The 25875-nt window shown below is 35.3% G+C and overlaps 1 protein-coding gene across 1 annotated transcript in view; it reads right to left on the reverse strand.

The window, feature by feature from the left end:
• Kcnu1 (potassium calcium-activated channel subfamily U member 1) overlaps nt 1–25875 on the reverse strand; it is a 176779-nt gene that overhangs the window by 79232 nt on the left and 71672 nt on the right. The window contains exons 11-18 of the mRNA XM_046463883.2: nt 24219–24324; nt 22782–22864; nt 21619–21688; nt 21049–21201; nt 16609–16721; nt 16217–16288; nt 12886–12975; nt 12646–12743 (exon numbers count right to left, since the gene is read on the reverse strand). Of these exons, the coding sequence (XP_046319839.2) occupies nt 12646–12743; nt 12886–12975; nt 16217–16288; nt 16609–16721; nt 21049–21201; nt 21619–21688; nt 22782–22864; nt 24219–24324 (785 nt within the window). The remainder of the gene's footprint in view (nt 1–12645; nt 12744–12885; nt 12976–16216; nt 16289–16608; nt 16722–21048; nt 21202–21618; nt 21689–22781; nt 22865–24218; nt 24325–25875) is intronic.

The raw sequence follows: 25875 nt of genomic DNA on the forward strand, positions 1-25875 counted from the left end.
AGAGCTGAATGTGATACCAATAGAAGCAATGAGTTTATCAGGGAGAGCAGAGAAGAGAACAGTTACAAAGAGCCCAGCTAAGACCGCTGTCAACCCAATGACTATCACAACTACTGCAGCCCAACTCTGCACCTCTGATGAGCAACATCATAGACTTCACAATGAAGGGAAATAGATTTCAGTGAAATAGTTCAGCCAAGTCACTAACCAACTAATCAAACAAGCAATGACAACAAGCAGCTCTAGTGTCCAGAGTTGCTACAATACATAATCTAAACTGTCCACTTTTCAGCAACCACAAAAAATATGAGACATGCGAAGAAATAGGAAAGCATGGCCCAGGCACAGGGGAAAAATAAGTGGCAAAGAAACTCTGCCTGTGCAAGAGTCCAGATGTCAGAATAAAGCAGACAAAAGTCTTCAGAGTAGCTGTTTTAAATATGTTCAAAGGGCTGAAGAGAACCGTGATTAAATGAGTAAAGAAAGGCAAGATGACAACAGTTCTTCAAAGAGACCTTATCAATAAGCAGATAGAAATTTCAAAAAGAATCAAGCAGAAGTTCTGTGTTGAAAAGTACACTAACTGAAGCTGATTATTCACCACAAGGGTTAATGAACTATTGTGTCCCACAGAATTCATGTCCACCCAGAATCTCAAAATGTGGTCATAATGGACAGGATTGTGCCTCCCCTCCAAATTCATATGTTAAAAGACTTAACCCACAATGTGACTGTATTTGGAGACAGGATTTATACAGAAATAACTGAGGCTAAATGAGATCATAGGGCAGAACAGAACTCTGATGTGACAAGATTAGCATTGTCATGAGAAAAGGAAGACCCGCATGCATATTTTCTTCTCTCTCCCTCTCTGCTATATGAAAAGACAGTGGGAAGGAAATGGTCTACAAGCTAAGAAGAAGGCTTTCACCAGGAACCAAACTGGCACCTTGATCCACCTGACTCCAGAACTACAAGAAAATTAATCTATGTTGGTTTAACTACCCAGTCTATAGTATTTTATTGTGTGATCTCATGTTGATTAATACATGGACATTACACAAAAATAGAGTCTTTGACATTTTTCACAGAACTAGAAACAAGAATCCTAAAATTCATATAGAAAAAGGAGACCCTGAGGAGCCAAAGCCATTCTGAGCAATAAGAGCAATCCTGGGCAAATGTGCATCCATATGTCCCTAGTGAATACATTACTACTCTGTTTACTTTTTATGTTGTGTGATGAACAGAATTATACTATGTGACAGTTACATGATGAAACATTACAAACCAATTTTTGAACTGAAATAACAGGGTGCAATGCTTTTACATGGTGGTGACAATTACGTAGTGAAACACAGCAAGACTCCTAAAGCTTAAGAAATAAAACCAAGAATCAATACATGGGATTGTATCAAATTAAAAAGTTTCTGCACAGTAAAGGAAACAAAAGCATGAAGAGACAGCCTACAAAATGGGAGAAAAAAATTTTGCCATCTATGTTTCCAACAGGGGATTAATATACAGAATATATAAAGAACTAAGAATATGTAACACCATGAAAACAAATAACCCAACCAATAAATGGGCAAATGATGTAAACAGACACTTCTCAAAAGAAGAAATGCAGATTGCTGACAAATATATGAAAAAAAATGTTCAACATTCTTAGCAATAAGGGAAATGCAAATCAAAACTACACTAGATTCTATCTCTTTTGAGTTAGAATGGCAGTCATCAAGTCATCAAGCACACAAATGACAACACTCGGGGTGCTGTGGCACATGCCTGTAATCCCAGTGGCTGGGAGACTGAGGCAGGAGGATTGGGAGTTCAAAGTGAGTCTCAGCAAAAGTGAGGCACTAAGCAACTCAGGGAGACCCTGTCCCTAAATAAAATACAAAATAGGGCTGGGGATGTGACTCAGTGGTCAAGTGCCCCTGAGTTTAATCCCCGGAACAAAAACAACAACAACAAAAACAAATGATAACAATTGCTGATGAGGATGTAGGGAAAAAGGTACACTTACACATCGTTGGTAGGAATGAAACCACTTTGGAAAGCAGTATGGGGGATCCTTAAAAGACTAGAAATGGAATCATCAAAGGACATTGCTATCCCACTCCTTGATATTTATCCCAAAGAACTAAAATCTGCATACTATAGGGAAGCATGAATACCAATATTTACAGCAACACAATTTACAAAAGCCAAGTTACAGAACCACCCTAGGTGTTAATCAACAGACAAATGGATAAAAAACATATTGGCATATATACACAATGGAATTTTACTCAGCCATAAAGAAGAATGAAATTATGTTATTTACTAGTCAGTGAATGGGATTGGAAAGTATCATGCTAAGTGAAATAAGGCAGACCCAGAAAGTCTAAGGTTGAAGACTTTTTATCATATGTGAAAGTTGGACATAGAGGAAATAAAAAGGAATAAAAAAGGAATCTTATGAAAATACAAGGGAGACCAACAGAGTAGAGGAAGGGGATTGAGTGGGGCGGGGGGAGGAAAGAGCATGGGGAAGTACTGGGAAACTTAATCTAACAAATTTTGCTATGTCTGTATACAAATATACCACAATGCACCCTATCTTTATATATAACCATCATGCACTTATTAAAACAATAATAATGATGATGATGATAAGATGGAGATCAATAAAGTCTAGCAAGTGAATCTGGGGTAGGGAGAAAGGAAGAGAAAGGGTGTGTACTGAGGAATTAAATTGACCAAGTTATATACATGTACAAAAAGGGCATAATGAATTCCACTATAAGGTATATTTATAATGTACCAATAAAAAAAGGAAGAAAGAAAATAGTGCTTTTGAATTTGCAATCAGTCCAGAATTTCAAAATGAAAACATCCTGGAGTTCTGGATGAACTCTAAATCCTGTGATTGATGTCATTAAACGAAGAAGAAATCAAGAAAGATGAACATACAAAAATTGAAGGAGAGACTGGAGTTATACTCCCACACGTTGAAGAATGATAGGAGATACTAGAAGTTGGAAAAAGCAAGGAGAGGTACTCCATTAACTCCTTCAGAAGAAGTGGGACACTGCTAGTACCTTGATTGGGGGCTTGTTGATCTCTAGAATTGTGAGAGAATCAAGTTTTATTATTTCAAGTCACTAAGGTTTTAATAATTTGTTATGATAACCTTTACAAATGATTTAAGGAATATGTGGTAGGTAGAAAAATGCCTCACCCATCCCTTTCCAAATAAACAAACAATACCTAGGTCCCAAGGACCTGCAAATATGTTATGTGACAAGAGGGACTAAAGTGTATAGATAGAATTAAAGCTGCTAATCAGCTGAATGTAACATAAAGAGATTTTCCTAGATTATCTAAGTAGGTCCTATGTAATCACAAAAGTCCTTTAAGTATGGAACAGGCAGGCAATAGAAACTTTTTCTTCTCCATGTACGTAAGTCTTCCTCTGCTTCTCTCTTATGAGGACCCTTCTTAGTACATTAGGTTCCACCTAAATAATCCAAGATAATCCCCCCATATCTAGATCCTTAATTTAAGCCCATCTATAAAGTTCATTTTGCCACATGAGATAACAGTCACATACTGCCAGATACCTTCAGGAGGCATTATTCACACTACTGCATTATATTAGGTAGGATTAACAGGAAAATATCCAGACAGATACATCACAGTGACAATGTTGAAAGCCAAAGAAAAGAAGAAAAACTTGTCAAGAGAAAAATGAAATGTGATTTACAAAGGAAAACCAATAAGATTTATGGCTGACTTCTCATAAAGAATGGAAGCAAAAAGCAGTGATATATATATATATATATATATATATATATATATATATATATATATATATATATATACACACACACACACACACACATATATATATATATATATATATATATATATATATATATATATATATATACACATACACACACACATATATATATATAATATCTACATACACACACATACATACACACATATACATATACATATATGGCATATACTAAGTGCTGAAATAAACTATCAGTCAATAATTCTATGTCCAGAAAAACTATCTTTAAAACATAAAAGATAAGATACCAGGAAACATATGGTATAGAATAAGGACCTCAGAACATTGCCCTTCCATAACACACAGAATAAATTGGCAAAAACTGTCACTTTTTTTTTACACAAATGAAAATTAACCACCATCAAACCAGGAAATATTTAATCAAAGAAATAAATACATCTTAGTAAGAACAGCAAAAATTGTGGTGTTTTCCATTTGACCCAGTTACCCACTTCTCAGCATATACCCAAAGGACTTAAAATCAGCATAGTACAGTGATGTAGTATGTAACAGTGATGCAGTTATGTGATAATAGTGATGCAATTATAAGATGACAACTAAATTAACAGAATCTTCAGTGGCTACGAACTGTAGAAATACAGACATCACATGTAGTATATAACATTAGCCATATAAATATTAATATCAGCTCAATTCACAATAACTAACCTATGGAACCAACCTAGATGCCCATCAACAGATAAATAGATAAAGAAAATGGGGTGTATATACACAATGGAACATTACTCAGACTTAAAGCAGAATGAAATTATTCATATGCTGGTAAACGTATGGAACTGGAGACTGTCATGCTAATTGAAATAAGCCAACCTCCCCAAACCAAAGGCTGCATGTTCTCTCTGATCTATGGATGTTAACTAACAATAAGCAGGGCGAAGGCGGGAAGCAAAGAATAGAAGTTCATCAGATTAGACAAAGGGAAATGAAGGGAAGAGAGGGGTGATGGGAATAGGAAAGGCAGTAGAATGAATTGGACATAACTTTCCTATGTTCATATATGAATGCGCAATCAGGGTAACTCCACATCTTGCACAATCATAAAAATGGGAAGTTATACTCTGTGTATGTATGATGTCAAAATACATTCTACTGTTATGGATGAAAAGAACAAATAAAAAATTAAAAAATTGTGATGTTTTAATTTACACCAGTTCCCCCACAGCTCCTTAGCTTATTGGTATCCTTGAAAAAATAATGCCACAGAAGAGGAAAGCACAACTTCAGTTCTTTCAAAGCCTTATTTCCAAGGAAGAGTCATTATTTGACTTGTCTGTTAGCTCTCTGGATGAACAACTTGAATGCTTTTTTTCCTTCAACCTCACTTGAAATTACCTAGTACTAAAAGTCTCTCCCCAGAGATTTTTAATGAGTTTTCTAATAACACGGTACCTGAGGAAATACATAGCACTTAGGGAAGCAATAGCCTATCACTGTATCCTAAAGGGAAGACCAAAGAATGAGATGTGCATAGGCATTTTGGGAAGCTCTGTAATATTCCTGGGAATCTAAATAATAATGCTTTTGCCCAGCATTATGCACAGTTGTGATGATGCTCAGGAAGGCCCTAAGCTGTGATCTGTAACTGATTTTGAGTTTCTGTGCAAACAGGAAGTGAAGGTTAAAGCAGAGTGGTCAACTATCTAGCTGAATACTGAGGGCATGACTCAATGCAAGTACAGAATCCTTTGACAAACACTGATATAGAATTACTGGTTCCATGCATTTCACAAAATCTGTCTAAGTATACGATGACCACTATACTAACAGAATTTTCAGTGGCTACAAATGGCAGATATACAGATTTCACAGAATTAGATCAGAAAAGTCACTAAGCAAATTATGACAATTATAAAAAAAGCAAGAAACATTAAGAAAGAGGGTAAGAGAATCTGATTTACATACTGCCAAATTATAATCATTTCAATGTCTAGTTTTCAACAAATTATTTTAAGGCACAGAAAGAAACAATAAAGTATAACCAATGCCCAGTGGGAAAAGCTACTAATAGACACTGTCCTTAAGGACATTCAGAATTATACTTACTAGTCAAACACTTTAAATCTGCTATTTTGAATATAGTTAAAGATCTAAAGAAAAACATATTAAGAACTAAAATATTTGAGTATAACTTAAAAATTCAGAATGTCAGTAAATAGTTATGAATTATATAAAGAAACAAAGTAGAAATCCTGGAGTTGAAAATTACAATAATTGAACTGAAAAATTGGCAAGAGGAGCTCAAGATCAAATTTCAGTATACAAAGAAAGAATTGACAAATTCAAAGATACATCAATGGAGATTATCCAGTGTGGGTGACAGAGGAAAACTGAATAAAGAATACTGAACAGAGTTTAAGAGACCTTTGGGATATCATTCAATGGACTAACATATTTAATGAAAGGTACAGGAGAGGAAAAAAAGAAAGAGATAGAAAGAATATTTGAAAAACTAATGACAAGAAACTTCTTAAATTACATGTAAAACATTAATCTACACAACTAAGAAGTTCAATAAACTTTAAGTTGTATAAATTCCAAGAAATCTCCATAGCTAGACACTTCATAATTAAAGTGTTGAAACCCAATGACAAAAAAAAAATTGTCAGAGCCGCAAGAGAAAAATGATTCTTTATTTATAAAGGAAGCTTCCCCACAACCTTAAAAGGTGACTTTTAATCAAGAAAAATGGAGACCAGAAAGAAGTGACATTAAATAAAGTGCTGAATAAAAAACAACTGCCTACAAAGAATTCTCCATGTGGCAAAACTATCCATGAAAAGTGATGAATAAATTAGAACATTTTAAGATTGACAAATCTTAGTTTGTTGCTAGCACAGAATATAAGTCCTAGAATGAATACTAATGGGAGTCCCTGAGGTTGAAAGGAAGGAATGTTTGATATTAACACAAATCCTCATGAAGAAGAACATCTATAATGAAATATTTACATAGGAAAATATAAAGGAAAAATGTATGAGTATGTTTCAAATTAACAGGTTTGAAGGGAGAAATGGACAATTCAACATCAATACTATTTGAAGACATCAGCACTTCACTTTCAATAGTAGCTAGAACAACTAGAAAGCTCAGAAAGCAAACATAAGGGCTGAACAACCTGATAACGACCTAGACTTGACAGATGTGTATAGATACTCCTCCTGATAAGCCAAGAGTGCACAATCTTCTTCTCAAGTGTACATTGAAAGCTATTCAGGATAGACTGCATACTAAGCCACAGAGAAAGTTTCAATAAATTTAAAAGAATTTAAATAATAAAACGTATGTTTTCCAACCATAATAAAATGAACTAAAGCAACAAAACCAGAAAATCAGATAAATTTCTAAGTAGGTAGAAATTAAAACAACCAGCACATAAGTAATCAATGGGGAAAAAAAAAGAAATCACAAGGGAAATTATAAAATACTTCTATGCGAATGAGAATAAATGCACAATATATCAAAAATATGGCATGCCCCTCATGAGTGCTGGAGAACAGTTATAGAAGTAGTTGCCTATCTTTTTTAAAAAGAAGAAAGACCTGAAATCAAGGTTCAACTTAACTTTTCATCATAGACACTGAAGAAAAGAAAGAGAAGTTAACAAAAATCAAGCAGAAAGAAGGAAATAAAAAACATTTGAGTGGGCATGAATCAATTAAAGAATAAAAAACACTAGAGTAAGATGAATTAGAACAAAAATAATTTCTTTGAAAAGATCAACAATATTGACAAACATTTGAGCAAGCCTGGCCACACACAAAAGGTCACATTCATATGACTAAGATCAGAGATGAAATAGTGAATATTGTACTGACCTGATAAAAAATAAAAAGAGATACAAGATGATACTTATGTCTACGATACTTGATGGGAGGTTTGACAGCATAGAGTAAGTAAACAAAGTTCTAGAAAGCCAAATTATCAAATAGTTTTCAAGAAGAATTTGAAAATCTACACAATTAAGAATAAGGGAAGGTGGTAAATAAATAATCAAAAACGTATATATAGTTAGCCCCAGATTCTCTCACAGGTAAAATTTTACTGCATGTTCAAAGAAGAATCAACACTAATTCTCGAGCTCTTCCAAAACATGAAGAGGAGAAACACTTTCCAACTCAAACAATAAAGTGTTTTTTTCCCTGATAGCAAAAGCAGACAAAGACATCATAATAAAAGGGAAGCACAGACCAAAATCTCCATTGAATTTAGATGTGAAATTCTTCAACACAATGCTGCCAAACCAAATCCAGCAACGCATAAAAATGATTTCACACTATGATCAAGTGGGATTTATCTCAGGACACAAGGTTAGTTTAGCATCTGAAAATCAATTAATGTAATGCACCATATCAGCAGAGTAAAAGACAAAAGCATGATTATCTCAATAAAGAGAAAGGAAAAAAAACCAAGTTAAAACCTTTCACAAGAGAAACATTTTAACCATTTAGTAATAGAGCAGAACTTCCTCAGCCAGATAAAAGCTATCTATGAGAAATTCATAGCTGACATGATACCTGATGGTGGAAGACTGAATATTTTCCCCTGAGGTAGGAATGAAATAAGGGTGTGGGATCTCACTGCTTCTATTCAACATATCCTAGGGGGTTGTACCAGAGAACTAGGCAGGAAGTTAAATGGAAGGCAATAAAACAAATTATTGGTCTCAGCAAGGTTGCAGAATACTCTATCAATATACAAAAATCAATTGTGCCGGGTGTGGTGGCACACACCTATAGTCCCAGTGGCTCAGGAGGCTGAGGCAGGAGGATTGTGAGATCAAAGACAGTCTCAGCAATGGTGAGGCACTAAGCAACTCAGTGAGATTCTGTCTCTAAATAAAATACAAACTAGGGCTGGAGATGTTGTTCAGTGATCAAGTGATCCTGAGTTCAATTCCCAGTACCAAAAAAAAAAAAAAAAAAGAGAAAAAAATCAAGTGTATGTCTATATGATATAATGAATCATATCTCTAAAATGAAAGTAAGAAAACAATGTCATTTACAATAATAAAAACCATAAAACACTTCACAATTTAACAAAAGTAATATAAGACCTGAGAACTGAAAACTAAACAAAAAAATTGTTGAAAGAAATTAAAGAAGTAAACAGACGTAAAATATGTTTATAGATTGGATTACTTAATATATCAATATTTCCAAAATAGACTTATAAACTCAACACAATCAAAGTCAAAGTCCCATCTAGCTTCCTTACAGAAATTGACACACCAATCCTAAAACACATATGGTAATGCAGAAATCCAGAATAACCAAAATAACCTTGATTAAGAACAACAAAGTTGGAGAACTCATATGTCCCAACATCAAGACTTACTTCAAAACTGTAATAATCAAGACAGTATGGTACTTATTATAAGGCTAGACATAGATTAATAGAATAAAATTTAGGGCTGGGGATGTGGCTTAAGCGGTAGCGCAATCGCCTGGCATGCGTGCGGCCGGGGTTTGATCCTCAGCACCACATACAAACAAAGATGTTGTGTACGCAAAAAAAAAAAAAAAAACTAAAAAATAAATATTAAAAAAATAGAATAAAATTTAGATTTAGACTTCAGACATAAACCCACACATTTTAATTAATTATTATTTATTTTTTAAAGATTGCCATGAACAGTTCAATGGGAAAAGAATAATCATTTCAACAAATGGTTCTGGGATATATGAATATCCACACCGAAAAGAACCAAGTTGGACTCTTTCCTTACATTATACACAAAAGTCAACTCAAAATGGATCACAGCACTAATTGTAAGAGCCCAAAATTCTCAGTGCAAATCTTTATGACCTTAGGTTGGTCAAAACCTTCTTAGATATTACATGAAAACACAAGTGACAAAAGAAAAAAAATACATCATTGAACTTCATCAAAATTAAAAATGTGCTTCAAAGTATTTGAAGAAAATGAAAATGCAAACCACAAAATGAGAGAAAATATTTTCCAATCATATCTCTGATAAGGGATGGGTTCTCAGACTACCTACGGACTTTTTACAACTCATCTTAATAGAAAGATGATGACCTAATTAAAATAAGATCTGAGTACTATTTCTTTAAAGAAGATACAAAAATGGTCAATGAGATCCTCAAGAACAGATGCTCAACATCACTATCAGGGAAATATCAAAACCATACTGAGATATCACTTCACATCATCCATTAGGATGATTATAACTGAAGAACAAAACAAAAATTATGGGAGTTAAAAAGTGTTGATGAGAATGTGGAGACATAGAGACCCTTGTGCATTGCTGGTATGAAGGTAAAATGAGGTAGCTGCTGTGAAAACAGTATAGTGTTTCCTTGGGATTAAAATATAGAATTGGGGCTGGGGATGTGGCTCAAGAGGTAGTGTGCTCGCCTGGCATGCATGCGGCTCAGGTTCGATCCTCAGCACCACATACAAACAAAGATGTTGTGTCCACCGAAAACTAAAAAAAAATAAATATTAAAATTCTCTCTCTCTCTTGAAAAAAATTATATTAAAAAAGAAAAGAAAATATAGAATTAACATTTGACTTAGGCATCTTATTTCTGAGTATATGTACAGAAAATTTCAAAAGCAGGAACTTGAACAGTTATCTGTATATCAATGTTCATAGCAGCATTCTAGTCAATATCCAAAAGTTCGAAAGAGACCTAAGAGCAGTTAACAAGTGAGTGGGTAAACAAAGCAAGGTATTTGCATACAAAAGTATATTATTTATTCATAAAAAGGAGTGCGGTATTGATACATGCTAGAGTGTGGCTGAGTTTTCTAAAGGAGTCATATAAAATGCTATATGTGGTATAAGTATATATAGTGTATTCATGTATGATTCTCTTGTGACTAAATGAATAGAATGGGCAAAGCTGTAGAGACAGAAAACAGATGAGTGTTTTCCACAGGTGTAGGTAGGGGAAAACTGGGAGTGACTGTTATCAGGTGTTGAGTTTCTTTTTGAGAAGAGAAAAATGTTCTAAATTGATTGTTGTGACGGTTGCACAACTGTGTTCATTTGCTAACCTCCACTGAATTGTACACTTGCATTGGGTATGGTGCTTATTTTATGTTATTTAATCTACAACTAAACAAAAAAGATCCTAGACCACTGAGACATGACCGAGTCTCCCACCCTTACACACAGACACTATACACTTCTTCAGGCTGGTGAGAGATTGGGAAGAAAAAGGAAAACGTGAAAGTTTTGTGATGGGCAAGGGGAGGGTATGAGAGAGGAATTTCCCTTTCACCGTTCTCTTGGTAGACTACCTGGAACATGTGAAGTAATAATGCCAGCAGACTGCACAGGAAGAGGCAGGGCAGTGTGGGTGTGCAAGCAGAGAGAAGTCTCAGGAGGGCACTCATCTAGGATCCCGCAACCTGTCAGACATGTATACAGGCTGTTATGGTTTTGATCTGGAATGTGACCCAAAGGCTCATGTGTTGAAGACTTGTTCCCCAGCTGATGACACAATTGAAAAACATAGGCCACTGGATGCAAGCCCCAGAAAGGGATATCTGGTTCCTTCTCTCCTTCTCTCTGCTTCCCCTGTCACCCTGAGTTGAGCAGCTTTGCTCTACCCCACACTCCTTGCCATGCTGTTCTGCCTCATCTCAAGCCCAAGGGATGGGGCCAAGTGACTATGGACTAAAACCTCTGAAACTGTGGGACAAAATGAATCTTTTCTTCCTTTAAGTTATTTTTCTCAGGCTCATTGCCACAGTGATGGAAAGCTGAGTAACACACATGGGGAGATTGAAAAAATCCTAAACAGCAGAGGGACCAAAGTAACATAGAGAATGCAAAGAGACTGGAATTATGGAAAAGGAGGGTTTCACAGACCTCAAGACTAGAGACTATGACAAGGACAATGGGTTTCCATAATAAATGACTGCAAACTAAATGGAGCAGATTTATTGATTGCCAATGTGAGGGTCACAGAGGGTGACAATTACAGACCAAAGGGGACAAGGAACTGCATGCCTCAGGAGGAATTTGTATTTGCTGTCTGCTATAGGAACAATCATGATGCTAAGCAAGTTTATTTCTGCGTTTAAGTAGCATTCTGAAGATAAGGAGAGAATAATAATCTTAGGAATAAGAAACATCCCTCTTAGAAAATTTACATTTTTAAGTTGACTGAGTTTAAATTCTGAAACACTGAGATTTTACCCAAAGAATCTGAATGCACCTGGAAGAAACTAACTTTTAAACCAGAAGAGACTAAGCTATCATAACTACTTAAGATTAATTTTCCTTTTCCTGCATTTAAGTGAAAATGGTTGTTGCTAAGCCCTGGAGAAAAATAGAGAAAGTTACATTCCCTTGCCACTGCGTCAAAATGAATAAACTTTAAACTGCCTGCCATCTGTTATGGAAACAGAATTCACAAGGAACAGTCAGGAGGTGACATCCTCATGACCAAGAGAACAGTAAAATACAGCATGAATTATCAGGCCAAAGTTGGAAGACCAGTGTGAAAGAGTGAAAAAGCAATGGATTGAAAGTCTGCATGCTTGGAATTGAGTTTGGTGACGCCACTAACTAGTTATGACTTTGGACATTACTTAATATCTTTTGGAACTCATTTGTCCGTAGGGCAGTTGAGTTAGACTAAATCTTAGTTTTTGGACACCCAGCGGGGAAAAAAGTATGACTCATCTTGGCCAAATTTAAAGGGGAATTGTCTTTTAGTTGATGGAACCCTCTTCTCTTTCCTTGGCCAGAACCTTAAAAGCTGGGTTAAGGGCAGCTAAATATAAAGTTTGATTACCTGAGAGGTGATGTCGGCTCTTACTTTTGCAGTCACATTTTTCAATTAGCTCAGGATTATACACATCACTGTGACAGGTGGCACAGTAAAATAAGGCTCTGGACAATGAAAGCAAATCAAGAATGACTTATGTGAGTCTTCACACTAGGAAGGCATGGTGTACTGATTCAGCCTGCCTCCCATTATGTTGTATGTGCTTTAGGCACTGCCCACCCCCATAACGTAATAAAAAAAAATTACCTTTTGACTTCTTTTGGCGATTCAGCAATAAAGAATCCTAATGTATTCTTCCTTAGCTTAATTTGTGCAGGTGGATTTAGTATCAGACCACTGAAAATGGAAAACACAAATACAATAACTTTTCCCTCTGATGTCTGAGGCTGATTTTCTGTGGTATTTCATTCTGTCATTACCAAGGGACTTCCTAAGTTGCTGAGTTAATAGGACTCAATCTTCTTTTTCTGCCAAACATAGTGGAAAATGTGAATGTGACTACATGTAATCCTTTGTTTGACTGCTGCTAAATATGCTGAAGGGACCATGCAACCACCTGACTATTAAGCTGCATGCACAGCCACACTGAAGAGAAGTTCCTCCTGGGTTGTGTCATGAATCTAAGATGGTCCAACCCATTCAGACACATGATGCTATGTTGACATGGCTATCAAACTGCAAATAAATCAGGACCTCATAGTTGCTCGTCTTACAGTGATGCTAGGGTTTTTCATCCTCAGGCCACACATCTTTAAAATGGAATTGTATCTAATTAACCAGCTAGTTTCAAAAGTTCCATTTATTTATCCATGCAGCTTTTGAAGACACATTTTTTTACTTCTTCTTCTTCTTTTTTTTTCTATTTTGTTTGCAAGGTTTTTGAGAGCAGAATCCATTCGAATTATGCCTATTCTACATTACTTAGACAATTTGATTCTCTATTTTCTTATTGCTTATATGGAAATTTTGTCTTATAAATTTGTATCTATGATACTGCTTGCCACAGTATTCTATTATAGTTTTTTATTTTAACATTTTTTATTTATTCTAATTTGTTATATATGACAGCAGAATGCATTATAATTCATATTACACACATATAGCACAATTTTTCATATCTCTGGTTGTACACAAAGTAGAGTCACAGCATTTATGTTATTGAGTTTCCCATATTTCTCCTCTTTGTCTGGATGCTATGGGTGGGAGGGTTCTCTGAACTCATGTTAAATATCTAGCTACAAAGGTATTGTCACAATAGTGTATCGTACTGAATTTGAGAAAAGAGGTAAACTTTTTTGGACCTTTCCAAACCAGAGTTATTGTTTGATCTTCCCTACATAGCCAGTTGCTCTATTATAGAATATTTGCCACTGGACCAAACTCATTACATTGCCTGACTAGGGTCAGATCAAACAATCTCTTAGCAGGTGACAAATTATTCCCTAAGACAATGCCTTATGATAATCCAGGGCATTTGCAAATTTTAGAGCACATTTAAGTGAATCAGTTAGAAGAGAAAATGAATGGGGACAAAAGATAGGTTTCCCTTGGTATTTCAGTACACTGGGCTGAGGCCCAGCTATAGAGATGTCTAGTCTTCTTTCTACCAATAGTGACTGAGGTGGATTTAGTACACAATGGTGATCAGAAGCATAGTCCCTGGTGCCAGATTGTATGCATTCAGATCCTGGCTTTGCCACTTGAGAGTTGTGTGAACTTGGAAAAGTTAATTAATCTTTCTGAACAACAACAACAACAACAAAATGGAGCTAATAATTACACACATTGCACTGCAGGGTTAGAGGACAGGAGAATGAATGTATATAAAATGCCTATGGTCATGAAGCAGCAGCTATGTGAGAGATTACTATAATCAATACATTCCCTAAGCCAGGATTTAATCCTTTTGATTCACTTGACTTTTCAATGAGAAACTAAAGTTAAATTTGTTGGAGCAGGTCCTTTTTCCATTAAGGCAGATGTGTAGAGGAGGTAAACAGCACCAGGACCTTTTTAATCCATGTGGAAATTGGCTGCCTGCGAAACATTCATGTTTCTGGTTTGTAATGTCCTAACAGTCATTTTAATAAAGCTTAAAGAAAACTAGAGTGTTAGAGTTGGAAATGGTATGAACAGCATGTGGTCCAAAGGCCAATTTCCAGAGGCTGGTGAATAAACTGGAGAAATTATAGAGACTTTAAACATGTCTAAGGTCCCACCCCTGGAGATTTTGATTTTGTAGTCAGATAAGGGATTTGGGAATCTCTTTGTCCTTTGAATTTTGAAAATAATTTTGATGCATAGCTCAGATTCTTGAAGGCCAAGGATGTTACCAAAACTTGATAATGTTTTTGCCAGTCAGAAACCCAAACTGCCTGGTTAAATATTCTGACACTATTCTTTTAATGAGGACCTGTTTCTGGTAGAAAGTCCCATTTCTGCAGATGTTTAGATACATAGGTTTAAATTGTTAAATTTTCTTGAAATACTGAAATTCTCTTGAAATTGAGATCTTCTTGAGCACCACAAAACTGTTAAATAGATTTAGCCGGTCAAATAATACTATTGGTTATTCTCTTCCTAATGATTCCAACCGATGGTACCCCACTGATTTCCTTTGCCCAGCTACCTTCTGCAACTTCCCTATTCAAAGAGTTCTTTTCTTCCTTCAAGCCATTTATGCAAAATAACTCCTTCATGGTGTATCTGAATTACCTAATTTCGAATGTTTTGTATAATTCTAGGATTTCTTGTAATACCAATTTTGGAGCTGGCAGGGGTCTTAGAGATTCATTAACTTGCCTTCTTCAATCTACAAAAGTAGCATTTCTTGATCCTCATCCCAGTTAGTCACCACTGTTTACATTTTAGCATTTTTACCTCCATATTACTATAGTTGATTCACTTTCCTTCTTGCTTCTCTCATTTATGTTTATGTACTTCAGTTCATCCTAAATTGTATTTTTTATTACATGACAACTTCTCATATTATCCACTTACAGTTTCTCAAAAAATGCGAATGAATGGTCTGGTGATATTACCTTTTTCTTTCATCGACCTTATCAACCAACAGCAGACTTTGTTCAGTAAAGTCAAGTTCCCATTTTATGAGATGTTGCATCTTATTTTCTAAAGCTAGAGTTCATGGGAGTATTTTTATTCCAAATAATACTATTTCATGGTATTGATTTATGGTCAAGACCTTCAAGATCTGATAATGTTGTTAAAAGGAACAACTCTGAGACTTGACCATTTCTACTCTCTCCTGCTCATAAGGCAGAACCATGGCAGGGTACTAGGAACAAAAACAAAATGGTTAGCTACTAGGAAAACCATTCTAACCCATAATTCAAGACAGCACCAAGAGCATCATAGCAATGGGAGCCTGGGTTGGGTGCCCAAGAGACTGGCTTAGTTATATCTCTCTATATATTTTTATATCTCTATATATATCTTTATATTTTTTATGGCCAAAAGCTTAGTTATGTTTCTACCTTTAAAAAATTCTTAATCATAAAGCTTTTTCTCAAACAAACAACAACAACAACAACAAAATGGGAAGAAGCCTTATTGGTACCAGTAACCACTCTGAAAGAGGGACTTGTATTCGATGGCTATCAGCATAAGGTTCATCTTCACAAAGCAGAGCCTGGGAAGGAAGACAAAGAGTTGTGAGAAGAGAGAGAGAGAAGCAGGGTGCCAGTTTACAAGGCTATGACTAACCCTGTGTTCCATGCTGGGGAGAAAAGCAGTTTTCCAATCCTCCTGAAGGCACACTGGGCCAGTGTACCAACTAGGACTGACACAAAACTATCCCTCATGCATCGTATCGTTGCAGGGACTCCAAGTTATTCATTCTTACATTTTCAGGGTTTGTCACGGACTCTGGCCTACAGTGAACCCTCCATGAACAGTGTTGAAAGAATGCTGTGGTGGGAAGAGGGTGGGAAAGTATTTTACTTAACTTACCGGGAAACCTCTGGAAAACTCATTCCAGCAAAGTCATCAGAGAGACGTTGAGTCAGGATTTTGTTCTTCAGGCTATTCAAGAAATATTTTTGCCAGGTCTGTTTAGGAGAAATCTGTAACACACAATCATGTCCCACGGAAGGTGTGTATACAAGTTGAATATATTTCTAAGCAGCAAACCAGTTTCCACAGAAAGGAGATACATTACAAAGTACAACTGGACAAATGTTGAAGAAAGAAATGAAACAATTTTCACTAAAAAGTTCAGAATGAGGAAGATACACCATGACTAATTTCCTTCCCAGACAGTGTCCTGTTATGGTTTGTGAATGAGAAGTCCCTCCTCAAAGCTTCTGTTAATGCAAAAATATTCAGAGGTGAAATAATTAGATCTTGGGAGCTATAACCTAATGAGTACATCCTAGTTTGAATGACTGGCTGGTCACTGTAGGCAGGGGGGGCATGACTGGAAAAGTGGGTCACTAGGGGGGGTGCCCTGGAAGGGTGCATCTTTCTTATGACTCCTATCCCCATCTCTCTGTGCTTCCTGATCTCTCCATGAGCTGAGCAGTTTTCTTCTGCTGGGCCCGTCCCCCCATGATGTGCTGCGTCACCTTAGGCCCAGAGTAATGGAGCTGGGCAAAAATGAACTGAGACCTCTGAGACTGTAAACCCCAAATAAACTTTTTCCCCTCTAAGTTGTTCTTGCCCAGTATTTTGGTCACAGCAAAAACATAACAAACAAACAGACAAAAACAACAACAATTAAAAACAAACAAACAAACCTATCTACAACAGCATTTGAGCCTCCGGTTGAGGATTAGAATTCTTCTCTCTGGTCCACTCCTAATTTCAGCACAGTGGTCTGTGTTTTTGAGTTAGTGACAATGATAAGATGGGAGCAATAATGAAGAATCTAAGTTTTCTCTCTCTGCAGGTGACTGTTTAGAATGAGTTTTGAAACATCTTGGTTTTCTTCTGATGAACCATATACTACAAAGAAAAATAATCATGCCTTCTACCCAGAATAAGAATCCTTTATTGATTCAGATGAGTTCAAAGATACAATTTGATGAATGGCAATAATAATGTAAAAATCAAAGATAGTAGTAGACTTCTAGACAATTGGGAGAGGTGAAGAGGAAGATATGTCTTAATAAAGGCTGAATGTAGACTGAAGGGAGGTTGTTGAGTAACTCCTCCTGGACTTGGCGTAAGACCCTTCCTCATCCTTCCCACTTGCTGACATGAGAATTGCCACCACACTGTTCTCATAGATACAGCACAACAAGTCCCTTACAATCCAGAGTCTCAGATGAGAATCTGAATTTTCTATAGACTCTGGAGCATTTTCTCAATTTTTTAAATTGATTCTTTTTGTTACATAACATTAGAATTCATTTTGATGTAATTATAAAAGCATGGAATAGACCTTGCTCTAATTCAGTCACCAGTACTTCCCTTTACCCACCCTCCTCCCTCTGCTCTCCTGATCTTTTTGCCATCTATCTATCTATCTATCTATCTATCTATCTATCTATCTATCTATCTATCTATCTAATTAGTATCTTGTGGATATACATGATGGTGAGATTCACTGTGGCACATTCTTATATGTAGATAAGAAAGTTAGGTCAGATTCATTTGAGAAAGGAAAAGCATTGGGCGGTGGGAGGGAGTTCAACTGAAATAAAAGAAAGATCAGTAAAGAACAGCAGAGCATTCTCACTGTGGAGAGTAATGGCCACTTCAGAAATTCTCATCGGATGGTCATCTCGTGGTTTTAAAACTGGCCTGCTAAGAAGGACTACTTATTTCAAATAACTCAGCACCTTGCCCTGACCCCCTTCCTCCACACCAAGATTTAGCTGACTCTTCCCATTTTCCAATCTCTGAAATTCCCCTCCTAAGGAGGGCTTCCCTCATTTGGCAGTTCACACCACCACTTGAGTCTAAATTACCAATGAAGTTGGCTTGGTGCTTTCAATCTTTTACCGTTTCAATTTTTGAAAGAAGGTAAAAATAACAGCCATGGAGATGAAGAAAACTTCCTGAGTTAAGAGATCAGGGAGGAGAGCAATAGGATTTTGGATAGAAGAATCCATGAGTTCAAGGCTCTGAACCCGTAACCAACTAGAAACAGTTTTCAGACTACAATTTCTCACAATATTAAACATATAATTAAAACACATGGGATTGATTTAATGTCTTCTAATCTGAGTACTCATAAGTTTTATAGACATTAATATTTGGAAAACTGAGATTGTGAAATTAATGATCCTCATTTTATTGATGGAAAAACTGACAGGGAACGTATGTACCTAATTTGAGAAAAATGGGACATAAAACTTTGAAGTCCTGGTAACTAAACCAAAGTCCATGGGTGTGTTATAGACTGTAAAGCACCAGGGTAGAGTATAGCTTTAAATCTTGCCCTGATTCTGTCCAGTTTAGGATTTTTGAATTTTTGAAGGAGTTTCAGACTTTATTAAATATATATATATATATATATATATATATATATATATATATATATATATATATTATATATATGTATAATATACATACATAGTGTGTGTATGTGTGTATACATATGTGTGTGTGTGTGTGTGTGTGTATTTATCAAAGCTTATTTCCTACTGCCTGATGGTCATCTCTGTCCTAATGGGCATCTACCCACCCTTTTTAAATACTACTAGGGATTGAACCCAGGGTGCTTTATCACTGAATTTCATCTCCTACCATTTTTCTTTCTTTATTTATTTTTAAATTTTGAAACAGCATATTGCTAAGTTGTTGAAAGCCTTGATAAATTGATGAAGTTGTCCTCAAACTTGTCATCCTCCTGCCTTAGCCTGCTGAATTGCTGGGTTTGTGCCACTTTGCCAGGTGGTTATCTCTTTTTATCTGTATATTAGATTTGTTTATGTTTATAGAAGGAATTTCAGAATATTTGTTTCAGTCAGCATTTTGCTAGCTATTGGATCTTTTACCTTTTTTGCTTTTCCTTAATAGCACTGGGAAAGAATAGGAAAAGTGCAAAAATCTGTATTTAACAGAGGAAATAATTCCCAAAAGGTGGTTTTAAAACTGGCCTGCTAAGAAGGAAATGGAATATACAAAATAGCAAATCTGAATTCAGAATTAAATGGACAGAAAAGTCACTCTCAGGAAGGCTTCTGGAATACCAGGACCAGTCAAGGGTTTGAACTCTTCTCTTGGAGCATTTCATCAGAATGGCATTTGGATGATATTTAAGTCAGCTTTCCAAAGTGTCCCAAGGGAATGAGAAGAACAACTTAGAGGAGGAAAAGTTTATTTTGGTTCATGGTTTCGGAGGTTCAGTCCTTGGTGCACTGACTCCATTGCTCTGGGCCCAAGGTGAGGCAGAACATCTTGGCCAATTGGCATGGTGGAAGAAAGCTGCTCAGAACACGGAAACCAGGAAGCAAAGAGAGAGGGGGCTTCACTCACTGGAGATAAAATATAAACCCCAAAGGCACGCCTTCTAGTGACCTATCTGCCTGCAGTTACCATTAATATATTATTAATGGATTAATCCACTGATTAGTTTACAACTATAAAAATCTAATCATTTCACCTCTGAACATACTTGCATCGTCACACACATGAGTTTTGGGGAGATACTTCATATCTAAACTATAACAGATGACAACACTTTGTGCTGTAGAAGTTCATCCCAACAGTCCCTTTTAGGCCCTTACTTTGTCTCAGGAAAAGATATCAAAGACATGATGTGGAAGACCATGGGTGGATACCCAATAGTAGAGGCAAAGGGCATAATGGCAAGATTGTGGATCCAGGAATTCTTGGTCTCCTTTTCACTAATTAACTGTACAATCAACTTAGTTAGCTTCACAATCCATTGCTAAAGTATACATTAACATATCCCTGAGGGGAAACAACACATCCAGTAAGTACTCATCAGTGATTACTGTTATTACTACTGCAGGGACTTTCCCAAAATAATCTGGAAAATTAGATTTTAGTTATTATTTGTATCATGTATATTTTATTAACGTAAATTATTATATTATTCGTATTTTATTTAAATTTAAATATGATTTCTCTACTAGTAATATAATATTTATTTTTCTACCTTCAATAACTCAAAGTGCTTCCAAAGTTTTGAATGTTTTTACATTTATAACATTCTGAAATGTAGGGAAGAAGAATAATTATGATTTCTGTTTGCAAATAAATACTACAGAAATAATAAGACAAGTGACTTCTTTAAGACCAAAGAAGAACCTGGAACTTCAGTCTAGATCTCTCAGTCTCTTCTCAGCTCAAGCAGAAATCAAATCTCGTTTATTGGGGACTTACTTCTTGCTTTCCTCAATTTTTTTTTCTATTTGTGATCCTAATATGTGGGACATGGGAAAGGAGCCAAGGTTCAACATCAGTTTATAAAGTTACCTTTTTGTTTTGCTCAACAAATAAAGACGTTAGAAAGGTACACAAGCCTGGCACCAGACAGCCTTGAGCCATAAATCCAAGCTTTAACTCAGCAAAACAGATGATGTTGTCTCCAGTACTCCAGTTCCAGCTGGGAATCTTTGGCAGGAAATCCTGTTTCATGGTAGAAAGTAGGTCAAGCATTAAGAATACACACATACCTCAATAAAGCCCTTGGCAGATTTTATTTAATTTTCCTTGAAATCATTTACTCTTCATTCTTGCGAATAAATGTGGTGCTCAGGTCAAGGAATGATAAGAATAAATTCCACATTGGAAAGTGGTTAGTGTTTAATTGCTCTTACTTTTTAAGACAAAAATAGCTGGAGTTGCAAAATTAGGTCAGATGGCTTAAGGTAATTCTGATTCCCATTGACATCTTTAAGTGATCAACAATCTTAATCATACACCAAATTTCACCTATGATTGGTAAATATTTTCTAATTTGTAGATCCATTAGATGGTAATAGGGTTCACGTAGTCTCACAGACCCAGTAGGAGGAGGTTGAGCATTCAGGGGTGTCACTTTACCTTGTTATGGGACTGAAGGATTTGTATGATGACTCTAGTCTTTGGGTAATAGTTTTTGATAGAGAGCACCCTGCAAAAGCCACAATTACTCTCATTAGTGAGCTGTCATATTGACTCTGAATTATAATTCAAATAAGTTAAAATGTCATGTGGGTAGTTTAGGAAAACTTAGTATATTATAAAATTCAGTGTTCTGTTATTTCCTAAAATTGTTCTATTTAATAGCATGCACAGAAGAGTGCCATATTTGGGTGGCTAAGTAAATCAAATCTATAAAAATGTCAGTGCTTGGAAAGAGAAGACTATGGTCTTCTGGAACAAGCTCTTGGGAGAAAATAAATACATCCTTTAGCCTTTAAACCCAAACACAGTAATTACAGAAAAAACACCAGATTTATTTGCTATTTATAGTTTGAATAGCTCATAGAACGTCTACTTCAACTTTCTCATTTTATGAATTAGGAAACTAAGATTTATTTTATATGCAGTGTATTATGCATGGTGCAAGTTCTCAGCTTTTTATTACTATGTGCAGAGTCATCTTCAGCTATGTATATTTATTTTGCCTTGGGGACTGGAAGTGCATGTGGATTAGGCACTATACCATTGCCCTCACAATCAGTTGAATCTCTGCCAGCACAAGTCAAATTCCTCCTCATCTCATATAAGCTCATAGCGAAAAGATGGAAACACTCTATGCATCCTAAAAATATTTGTCAATATTCACAAGCACATCACACTGAACTGAAGGGAAGTCCTAATAAATAAAGTGTATTAATAGTATTCATAAATGGGAATCTTTGCTTTTGAGGAGGAGAGACTCTGTATCATAACAGTGCTATCTAAACAGCAATCAGTTATTTGTATGCTTGCTTTTTAAATTCAGATAGCTAATAACCATGTGAAATACCAGGCACAGGACAGCCTAAGCAGGGGGATGGAGAGTTCAAGGCCAGTCTCAGCAACTCAGGGAGGCTCTGTCTCTAAATAATAAAATAAAAAGGGATTGGAGATATTTCTCAGTTGTTAAGTGCTCCTGTAGGTCCAATCCCCGATATATATATATATATTTCTCCTGTTTAGTCCTGTGCCCTGCAATTTGTTTTAATAGAGGTAGAACAAATATCAAATATCAGCATTGGAACATAATGCCAGCTTCTTACCTCATAATATTTGAAGTGTCTTCAGCATGTAAATCACTGCACAAGGGGTTGGCTATAATCAGGCATGCTTCCGCAGACTCCACCTACTCTTCAAGATTAAACAGCAACTGTATTGTTAATTATGTGGGAAATATTCTGCTGCTCCCCCTTCCCACTTTTTTATATTGTAATCATAAATTTGACAATGAGAAAGAGAACACACTTGAGAAGGAATTTTAATAAGGTTGCCTTTATATCAGGATCACACAAATGCTGCAGATCTAAGAGGACTCCAGTTGATGGACCAGATCACAGGGTCTCTAATGCAGATGTAAGGTTGATTTAAAGTGGGTTAAGTACAAAGCTATACTTTTCCTGCCATCATCACCATTGTTTTATGTCTTGTGATGAGCAGTAAGACCTTTTCCAGCAACTGCTTGTATATTTATTTACCTTTTAAGACAGCTGAGATTGAATCTTAAGATTCTAGGAAATTATTGAAAATGGTGCTTATAATATGGAATGGTAAGAGAGATAAATGTTAAACTGTATCTGTCATTTTTCTGATTCAAGTGTTTATACTTGTTTTGCTCTAAACTGAAATAAGATAAGGTTTATCATTTCTATGAAACTTAGAACATGTTAGGAAGCTGGCTTTCACCTAAAACCAAACCTAATTTAAGGGTCAGCTATTGCTCCTTATTTATAGTCACTATCTTAATGGAGTTTCTGCTGTTTTCCTTCATGCTTCTATAAGAATGTGTATTAGGATGTTTTGGAGAAGTTGGTTAAAGCTGATAGATTCTTTTGTTTTCTTTATTGGTTCTTTTTAGTTATACATGACAGTAGGATTCATTTTGACATAATTATAAAAGCATGGAATATAAATTGTTCGTATTCAGTCCCCAGTACTTCCCCTTCTTTCCTTCTTCCCTCTGTTCCCTTCCCTCTGTCCTACTGATGTTTTTGACATTGACTTACTTATAGTTTTTTTTTTAATTAGTGTCTTGTGTGTGTACATGATGGTGAGATTCATTATGGTATGTTCAAGTATGTGCATGGGAAAATTAGGTTAGATTCATTCAACTGTCTTTCCTCATCCCATCTCTCCTCCCTTTCCTTCACTCTTCTTTGTCTATTCCACTGACATTTCTTGTATTCTGTTCTTTATCCCACCCCCAGCTTATTTTGGATTAGCTTCTGCATATCAGATAAAACCTTCAACTTTTACTAATATGTCTTCTGGTAAGAATCCTCCTTGGGTGGTAAGATAGAACACTTTTGCTATTCATAACTTTTTCAGATCTCAGAAACTGGTGAAACTATCCTAGACAACTTAGTGAAATAATTAATTTAAATGTAAGTATCTGGAATAATAGCTGTTGAAGTAACAGTGTACACTTATCATCCTAAATGTTGTGGTTTAGGGAAACAAGAAGGAAAAGGACAAAATCTTACCGCAACTCGCCTCAGATCCTCCCACTTCAGTGCAGACCCAGAGATAAAAGTTGTATAGGCCAAGTTGCATTTAAATATAGTCTCCAATTCCAAAGAAGGAGTGACCCTGGATAAAAAATTGTGGTGACATAGATGGGAAAAAGATGACTGGTTTAGTTTTAGAGGTTGTTGTACTTACTTAGTGCATTTACTAGAACCCCTAATTTCCTCTTGGAAAACATCCATCTTTCATTATTAACCCATGTGGTTAGGTGATGCTGACACAAACTACCTAATTCCAGGGGCCGCGTCTGTAGCTCAGGCCTAAGCAATCAGTGATACGAGAAAATACAAATCAGGGTAGTGTCATAGAAACAATAAAGAAATTAATAAGTATGAAAAAGTTTACTATGTAATCTAAAATTTCAAAAGATATAACATTTTAAAACAAATGTGAACTTCATATAATGGTTTCTAAATATATAAAGCAAAAATAGACAAAGTCAGAGGGAGGAATTAAATCTGCCAATGTCATGAGTAATTTCAACAAATCTCTCCCAGTTTTTGACAGATCAAGCAGGAAAAAAAAATCATCAAGTATTTTGAACACAATAGTTTTATATTTATTAATCCTATAATCAACATATAGAAAACTTGATATTCTCAAGGACACAAAAATACTTTAAAATGATAATAAGTTGATAACTAGATAGGGCCACACTTATTTTTATTGCTTAGTACTACATGACTCTGTGACCTGAAAATATTTAATTTATAAGTTCAAAATCATAAAATAAATAAAAACTTTCTTATTTAAAAATTAACTGATAAAAATTTTACAGGTTAAGATGAAATTAAAATATCTTTAAAAATTATTCTTAGAAATAAATTGTGTTGAAAATATTAAACATAAATGACATTGAATAAAATAATAACAGTTCTTTAGGGGAAATGTATAGTTTTGGACACTAACATTAGAATAAACTCAGAGAAGATCAACAAAGTCAAAAGTTGCTTCTTTGAAAAATAACCTAATGTTACAGGCAAAAATGATAGCACAAATGGAGAAAAAAGAAAAGACAAAAATGGCTTATAAATGTAATGAAGAAGACATCATATATATAGGTAAAGTAAATGTCATAAGAAATTAAATAAATTATACACATAGGATTGAAAAGAAGTAAATGAACTGCCTTTATTTGGAATGATTTATTTGATAATTTACACTGAAGCACCTAATACTACTACAGAAAAATTAAAAATAATAGAGAAATTTATGTGTATCAATATACAGAAGTCAATAAGGTTTTTCTATATCATATGTACACACATATATTTACGTACATAATTGTATGCATATGCTCTCTACCTATAAAACCACTCTATATTATTAAGAGACAATACATGAAAGCTAAATAAATGGATACCCACAGTACTATTAGACTTGCAAAAGTGTAGCATAAAGAAATCAATTCTGAATTCTAAAGTTCCAATCAGATTCACATCACATTTCTACATTTTTTAATAGTACACAATAAAGCTATTATAAAAGTTATATGAAAGATAATGCCCAAGAAAAGCTTGTCAGCTGTTGTAGAAAATGAAATAAAGATCTTCAGTAATAAAAACATTTATTTCTAATGAAAATATAGATAAATTGATAAGATAGAAAGTAAAG

Source organism: Marmota monax, unplaced genomic scaffold, assembly GCF_021218885.2.
Source record: "Marmota monax isolate L192 unplaced genomic scaffold, Marmota_monax_Labrador192_F-V1.1 WCK01_AAM20220418_F8-fsc00224, whole genome shotgun sequence".
NCBI classification, from domain to species: Eukaryota; Metazoa; Chordata; class Mammalia; order Rodentia; family Sciuridae; genus Marmota; species Marmota monax.